Source organism: Rhincodon typus, chromosome 25 (genome assembly GCF_021869965.1).
Source record: "Rhincodon typus isolate 14 chromosome 25, sRhiTyp1.1, whole genome shotgun sequence".
Taxonomy (NCBI): Eukaryota; Metazoa; Chordata; class Chondrichthyes; order Orectolobiformes; family Rhincodontidae; genus Rhincodon; species Rhincodon typus.
Genome location: NC_063356.1, coordinates 16084769 through 16093059, shown reverse-complemented (window position 1 = coordinate 16093059; position 8291 = coordinate 16084769). Strand labels below are relative to the sequence as shown.

The 8291-nt window shown below is 39.9% G+C and overlaps 1 protein-coding gene across 1 annotated transcript; it reads right to left on the bottom strand.

Annotated features, from left to right (window-relative positions):
• Positions 1 to 284: 284 nt before the first annotated feature.
• LOC125486106 (interleukin-20-like) lies at positions 285 to 6963 on the bottom strand. Its single transcript, XM_048612273.1, has 6 exons — positions 6930 to 6963; positions 5769 to 5953; positions 5613 to 5675; positions 5060 to 5212; positions 2137 to 2211; positions 285 to 533 (listed from the first exon to the last, which is right to left on the bottom strand). Exons 2-6 carry the CDS (start codon positions 5925 to 5927, stop codon positions 450 to 452), a joined length of 534 nt encoding a protein of 177 aa, XP_048468230.1. The 5' UTR covers positions 5928 to 5953; positions 6930 to 6963; the 3' UTR covers positions 285 to 449.
• Between the last annotated feature and the right edge of the window lie 1328 nt (positions 6964 to 8291).

The window sequence follows — 8291 nt, the reverse complement described above, 5'->3', positions numbered from 1 at the left end:
TTGAAATGTCTCTCCAAGATCATACCCCTTTTAACCCATTCCCCAGCTTCTCCATCCTGGTTTCCCCCACCCCACTTCCAATCCAGCCTAGTCCTGGTGATACCAGCATTTGTTCGTTTTTGGGGACTGCCTGAAGTCCCAGCAGGGCCACTGCTCATTCCTGGAACTACTGAGACTACAGAGCTGACAGCCAATCTGATTGGCTGGCAGTTCTCTAAGAGGAGACTTCCTGCACAGATAACAATCAGTCAGTCACAATATAACAGAATTCAGCATAATATCAAACTAAATAGTGGTCACTGGTATAATAGGTAAAGTGCTAGAACTGAAAGATTTATAGCGAAGGTGGAAATGTGAAGATCTTAGGTACTCATCCCTTATCCAAGTATTACATTTCTTGGTACCATCTTGTATTATCACATTCTTTGTGCTGTACTCAGAGATAGTGCTTAGTCCTGGTGAGACAGTGCCATCCAATGGATGAGAAAATCCACTTCACCAATGGCTTTTACAGCAGCAACATTAAGATCCAACTGAAGAAAGGCAGAGATATATTAATTAATAATAAATGGCATGAGGTCAGAGATAATAAAGATTAGGAAGGGACTATTATTTTCTTTGATGTCTCCTCTTTTGTCAGGATCTACCCTTGCTTTTCCCAGCACTAGAAGCATAACTTAACATGGATACAAGCCTTGGTTCAATGTATGTTGTTTTCAGGATTTGTTACAGGTAACTTTCTATTTTCATAGCCCTTTCTCCAAGCTTCTCTGAAGTGCATACACATATGAAGTCTAGCTGTCCATCAATCTCAAAGGACAATAGACAGACTATGCTGAACGAGGGCAAATTACTTTCACCTTGGGTTTACCATTTAGAATTTGTACTTCCCCGTTTGTTCTCTATTGATGTCAAGGATGATTTTTACTCCAGATTTTGTTCATTGAAGAATTCTTGGTGCAATTATGAGTGTAACACAGAGGGTTACATTCATTCTTAAAGATTTCACTCTTAAAGAAGGATGTTGTTAAACCTGAAAGGGTTCAGAAAGAATTTACAAGGACGTTGCCAGGGTTGCAGGGTTTGAGCCATAGGGAGGGGCTGAATAGGCTTGGGTTATTTTCTCTGGAGTGCCGGAGGCTGAGGGGTAACCTTATAGAGGTTTATAAAACCATGAGGGGCATGAATAGGGTGAATAGTCAAGGTCTTTTCCCCAGGGTAGGGGAGTCCTGAACTAGGGGGCATAGGTTTAAAGTGAGAGGGGAAAGATTTAAAAGGGATCTAAGGGTGACTTTTTCATGCAGAGGGTGGTGCATGTATAGAATGAACTGCTACAGGAAGTTTTTTTTTCCTTTATTTATTAACAGGATGAAGGTGGCGCTGGCTAAGCAGCATTTATTGCCCATCCCTAATTGCCCAGAGGGCAGTTCAGTGTCAACCACATTGCTGTGGATCTGAAATTACATTTAGGCCAGACCAGGCAAGGTTGGCAGTTTCCTTCCCTAAAGGACGTTAGTTAACCAGATGGGTTTTTCCACAACAATGGATTCATAGTCATCATTAGATTCTTAATTGCAGATATTTTATTGAATTCAAATTCCAACATCTGCCGTGGCGGTATTTGAATCCGGGTCCCCAGAATCTTATCTGGATCTCTGAATTAACAGTCCAATGATAATACCACTAGGCCATCACCTCCCCTACAAATGGTGGAAGCTGGTACAATTACAACATTTAAAAGGCATCTGGATGGGTATATGAATAGGAAGGGTTTGGAGAGATATGGGCCAAATGCTGGCAAATGGGACTAGATTAATTTAGGATATCTGGTCAGCATGGACACGTTGGATGTTTCCGTGCTTTACATCTCTATGGCTGTATGAGTCTAAGTGATGTGTGGTGCAGAATAAAACCTAAAGCTTGGGTTCAATTCCCATACTAGTTGTGATACTTCTTGTGGATACCAGCCTCCTCACCTAACCTCACACTGTGGAGTAACTACTCTCAAGCTATGCATAACCAATTGGCTCCCTCTCTCTGTCTCTAATGGAGAGAGATTCCCATGGTCTTTTGTGGTCTATGACTCTCTATCCTACCTAACTTTATAGAAGTGAAGTGGGAAGCATGTCAACTTACATTTTCAAAAGCATTGTGTATTTCCTGCATCCTGACTTTGGATTCTTCTCCACAGTGGCATTTGAATTGCATACTCTATCCGATAGAAAAAAAAGAGATGGAATCTAACACTCCAGTGTCCAAATGACCATTTTGAATATATAGATAGTAATTGTTAAATGAACATGTGTATTAATCACTTCTAATTATGACTGATATATTGCTTGTTACTTGTTTGCTATTTAACAGTCCTTTAAGTAAACATGCAATTGATCACAAGCATTACAGGCACATAAACAGATTTTTTAATATCTACATTATCTAGAACATCAATGGTTTGCAATTTTATAGTGTTTTATCACCAGTCAGGAATGCCGCACAACACACCTTGTAAAATGAGTTTAATTGTTGGATGTAGGCAAGTCAGAAATGACTTCTCAAATCATTGTACTTATTGTATTGTTATACGCAGTAAAGGAGACGGTAATATACCTAGTTCATAGCACGTCATTATGAACTGATATGGTTCATACTACCGTCCTGGTATTACTAAAGGCTGCTATTATCCTGTACAAACTGCTCTCAGATCAATGCCTGAATAATGCTGTGCACAGCCAATAGATTGAATTGTACATTCAGATATACCTCACAGCAGATCGCAATGAGCTCAGTGACAAAGACACCATTTGTGAAGTCTAGTGATCCCTTCAAGCCTGACAGCTAATGTTATGCTGGAACAAACAAAGACTAATAATTCCATAAAAGAATGTAAGAACTAGGAGCAGGAGTAGGCAATTCAGCCCCTCAGCTGTCATTTGATACGATCATGACTTATCTCATCTTGGTCTCAACTCCATTTTCCTGCCCACTCTCTATAATCCTTCAACCCATTACTGATTAAAATTTGTCTGTCTCCTCCTTAAATTTCTCAAACTCTCAGACTCTGCTGCACTGTGGGGCAGTGAATTTCACAAATTCACGACCTTTGAGAGAAATAATTTCTCCTCATCTGTTTTAAATCTGCTATCTTCTATCCTTAAACAATGACCTCTCATTTCAGATTGCTCCACATGAGGAAACATCCATTCTACATCTACTTTGTCAATCCCCTTCAGTGTCTCATATACCTCAATGACATCTCCCTTCATTCTTCTAAACTCCAGACAGTATAGGCTGAAAGTGTTCAATCTCTCTTCATACGACAAACTAGTCATCTCTGGAATCAAGCTAGTGAACTTGGTCTGAAATGTCTCAAATGCAACTGCACCCCTCTTTAAGTCAGGGGATTTAAATTCTATACAATACTCCAGGTGTGGTCACACTAATTATTGTACAGTTGCAGCAACACATCCCTACTTCTTACTCTATTTATTTATCAATAAATGCAAAAATTCCATTTGCCTTCTTGTTACCTCCCGTAGCTGCATATTTGTATTCTGCAATTCATGCCGGAGGGCACCCAGATCTCTCTGCACTGAAGCACTCTGAAGTTTCTCTCCATTTAGATAATAAGTTGTCTTTCTATTCCTCTAACCAACATGGATATCCTCACACTTACCAATGCTAAAAAAAAATCACCTGCCAAACTTTTGCCCATTCACCTAACCCATCCATATCCATTTGTACATTTCTAACTTCATTACAACTCACCTGTTTTAATGTCATCTGCAAATGTGGGTATAGTACTTTCTATCCTCTCTTCCAAATCAATAATATAGATAGGTGCAGGGCTGGATGAACACAGCAGGCCAAGCAGCATCATAGGAGCAGAGAGGCTGACGTTCGTCTCGCTTTCTCACGCAACACAGCCTTCCCGGGAGGCGGAGGAGTAACCCTCAGTTTGCAGGCGCCAGGTTTCACCCTCCCACTAAACACACTCCATCACCCTTTCACTGTTCACACTTCCCCTTCAAAATACAGTCAGCAGCAAACTCATCAGAAAATTCGTAGCCTGGGTGGTTCGATGTATTTCAACATTGTCTAACGATCATTGAGGTTTTTAAAAAGGTGAAAGGCAGCTGGAACCAATCATCTCATATTGCTGGCTATGCCACGGCCAGAGAGGAGACTTTCCCCAAGGTAACCTCATCAAATGCCTGCAAAAGGGAAAGCAGCTCAGCTCGCCCAGTCAATACTCCGTGAGCAGCTTCCGCTCCTGCTGCGAGATCGGTCAGATATCGCCAAGCCAGCAGTCCGAGCGGAATGGTACTAAACTCTGCACGCCTCGCTCTCCATCATTCACAACTCCGGAGCTTGGCAGGTATATCATTAGCTCATTTCATACCTGGTGAGCACTTGTAAAATAAAAGCCAGATATGCTAAACGACCCAATGAATATGAATGAACCCAGCATCAAAGGCGTGAACCCAAATGCAGTACTTCAGCAACCAGATGTACAGCTGAAGGCCTGAGGACCAAACCCTGTGGCATATCATTGGTTACATCTTGCCAACCAGAAAAAGACTGAATTATCCTGAGGTCTGCAATTTACATTAAAAAGATTTCATTCTAAGTTTATACTGTTCACAACTTGTACAGTGTATTGATTGAAAATTTTAAAAATGTAATTTGCACTGGGCTAGGTTTGAACTGGAGTGCAGTAAAACTAATTGAGGAAACCTCAAAGCTCCCAACTTCTGTGTATTTAGGCACCAGATTAAAGTAACAGGCTTTAGTTACAATATCCCTTTTGCATCAGTATGCGTCAAAACGTGCTTTGACTGACGCAAAAATGATATAAACTTCTAATTTTATAACTGGTACTCGACCAGCACAGAAGCAAAATTTTTCATACACTGTCACCTATTTAGAGAAATCTAAGAACACAACTAATGTCGGAGGGCATTGCGTTGAGAAATACACACAGTTCTATGTGGACCTAGACGATACTCTATTATAAAGTCAGAATCTCAAATACTTGAAGGCTCCAGTCCTTGATACTTACACATTGCTGAAGATCTCGCTTGATGCTGAGGAAGGAGTTGGCCAAGCTACTGGTCCTCCTCTCAATGAGGGAGCTAGATGGAGTGTGATGTTTGAAGACAGTCTCCACATAGAATCTCAACAAGTGGCGCAGAAAACAGCAGCTCTCCTCTGCCTGGAAATGAGAGCAGGTCCAGCCAGGTTAGGGGAATAGGTGAATAAATAGGTCAATTTACAACATTGTTTTCCAATAAAATAAACTGCATATTATTTTTTGATTTGAATATATACATTGCTTAACTAATTCCTTGGAGATGCTTTATCACAAGAACAGTGGTTCTAATACCTGTTCTGTTAATCAAAATAGGAACATATAAAATTGACTACAGAAGAATTTCATGATAATAACAATCAAGATCTTATTAATATGCTATGAGAACAAATGTATTTTTTAAAAATAGCATCATTTAAGCTAAATAATTCTTACAACTACATTGTAAGATTATCTGATGAAAAATGTTTAAATTTGCATAAAAAATTAGCCAACAAAACCTTTACTGCAGTGAGTGTTGTACCTGAATGCCATGAAAAACGGATTCAGTCAGAAGCCTGGTGTCAGTGATGGTATCTTCGGCTTGCTGTCAAAGGAAGTAGACAGCGTTTTATCGCAAATACACATCAAATATCTTTCAAATACAAGAGTAGAAGGTGTTCTTGAGTGTTTTACTTACAATAATGTGCTTGATTTCTGAGAAGTAATCTCGAATCTCTTGTAAGTTCACTGTCAATGAACATTGCCCAAAATGTAGCCTCTTGCTTTCAGTAACAGGGGGCTGATAGATGCTAACTGAAAGGGCCAGGCAAAAAAAAGTAGCAAAACTTTTCATCATTGCGGGCAGCAGTTTCTGGAATAAACCTAGAATGGAAGAGAGAAAAATACAGGTATCTTCAACTCTGAAATACTTCCTCACAACTTAAAATATTCCTTATATAATTTATAGAAAATCCATTCAACCCACCGGAAATAGTAACTCGGCAATGTTTATGCCACTGGCCTATTTAGTCTACAATTCACAATCTCCCAACAGTTTACTTACCGGATTTTAAAAATTTCGTTGAAGAGGGATCATTCATTGCTCTTTTCAAATAAGAACCAGCCGTAAATTCCACAGTGCATTTTGGTGCTCTCTCATTAATACAATGTTGCATAAATTTCATATTTTCTTTCTACTTCATTTTAAACACATTTTTAGTCCTGAAATCTTGCATCTCAGGAAAAGAATGTCCCTGGATCTAAATCTGTACCAGTAAAAATCTCAAAACTCTTCATCAATCCTTTCCTCACCCTCTCAGAAGTAGCCCTAATTTAGCTCATGCATTCAGTCTTATGTTCCTCTTCTGAACTGCATCCTGCCATCTCAACGAGAGAACCTTCTAGCTGTCTGACTTACTAACATTCTGAGGCTCTGGGATTTTGACAGAAAAGTTGAACAGTGGTGAGAGGGAAAAAAAAGTCATATCCACTAATAACATTACCGCACCACAGTTTTAACTATTTTTCGATTCTATTCTACAACCAGTTGGCCTTGCAACATAGGGAATTAGTTTGCAAGGGAACAAGAATTAACTGGAATTATAATTTGGCCCTTAGTCTATGGAATACTTTGACATTCCCTTCAGTCGATCGTTCATACCACTTGAAAGGAGACGCACAGTAATATGCAATTCAATGTACCTTACAAGGTAAATTTAACTGATCTTATCTGCACAAAAGTCGTAGCTTAAAGGTTACCAAACGATTCAAGTTAGAACAGTTCCCCAGACAATCCGATCTGTCTTCTGTAATAGACCAAGGAAATCTGAGTGAACATTTCGTTCGAGGGCAGCTTTACCTGAATATGTTCCTCCTGGCTGCTTTCTCCTCGGTTTGTATGTGACAGCTCTCCATTGTTTACCCCTTTATATACACCTGTACAGCAAAGTTTTTTGTGGGGACGGGGAGGGGGATGGGTGGTGTTGCTGAGGGTTTCCTGATCATTTCACTTTAAATTAATTACATGAGAAATGAATTTCATCAATAATTTGCGTCAGCTAAATGCTGCAATATAAAACGGTTCACTTAGCTATGTTGAAATTTTCCTAAATCACCAATTAGGAGTGATTACGAACTTGGAAGAAAATTAGGTTCCTTAAAGTGATTATGCCATAAACAGTTGCTTTCTGAACTCCTCCAGCTATATCGAAGAGTAAACGCAAAAATGTAGAAACCCACTTCTTTCAAGCAAGATATTTTCCCAGCTCCCCTGTTGGTGCACTTTCAGGGAGACCTGAATTCCAATGGACCCTCTGAGTTAACGATTGGTCCGGGACACGAAGACGAGTGCAAAGCAGTTCAAAATGTGATAAGTAAAAAGTTTGGCTAATCTGTGTTATTAAAATAGGGATTCCCCGCCTCCCCGCCCCCCACAAAACCTTATCACATTTGTCAGAAACATTAAATAGAGATGAATCCCTTATCCCCACATTGCGAGTTTCTCAGCCTCAAGCTCTCTTGCAAAATTATTGATGGAGTCAGCCTCCTACAGCACAATTCCAGATGCATCATTCCAGGAGCCAACTGCTCTAAGTGAACAAGCTCCTCTTCATCTCTCTAGACCTTTATCTAGTGCCTATGACCTCTAGTTACTCACTCATTGGCCAGAGACGTTTCTCTATTTAATTCATTAAAATCTCATCATCCTGAAAACTTCTATTGAGTCACCTCTTAACCTTCACTTTTCTAAAGAAAACAGCCCAAATGTATTCACAGAAACACAGTATCTAGGAGCTGGAGTAGGTCATTTGGCCTCTCGAGCCTGTTCACCATTCAATATGATCATGGTTGATCATCCAACTCAGTCCCGAATTCCCACTTTCACCCCATACCCTTTGATCCCCTTAATATTAAGTATTATATCTGACGCCTTGAATACATTGAATGTTTTGGCTTCAACCATTTTATGGTGCAGAAAATTCGACAGGCTCACTACTGTCTGGATGAAGAAATTCCTCATCATCTCAGCCCTAAATGACCTACTCCATATCCTCAGACTCTGGCTGCTAGTTCTGGAGTCCTGCGTCATGAGGAAATCTTTCCTGTGTTTAGCCTGTCTAGACCTGTTAGAATTATATAGGCTTCTATGAGATCTCTCCTCATTCTTCCAAATTCCAATGAATATACTCTTAACCAATCCAATATCTCTTCACATGTCAGA

What these genes read in the sequence shown, in the direction of transcription:
- LOC125486106 (XM_048612273.1), bottom strand. Translation starts at nt 5,927, where the DNA reads ATGATGAAAAGTTTTGCTACTTTTTTTTGCCTGGCCCTTTCAGTTAGC. An exon ending in CAGAAATCAAGCACATTATT is followed by an intron (nt 5,676 to 5,768) that starts GTAAGTAAAACA and finishes TTCCTTTGACAG; the next exon opens with CAAGCCGAAGATACCATCAC. An exon ending in AGCGAGATCTTCAGCAATGT is followed by an intron (nt 2,212 to 5,059) that starts GTAAGTATCAAG and finishes TCTATCGGATAG; the next exon opens with AGTATGCAATTCAAATGCCA.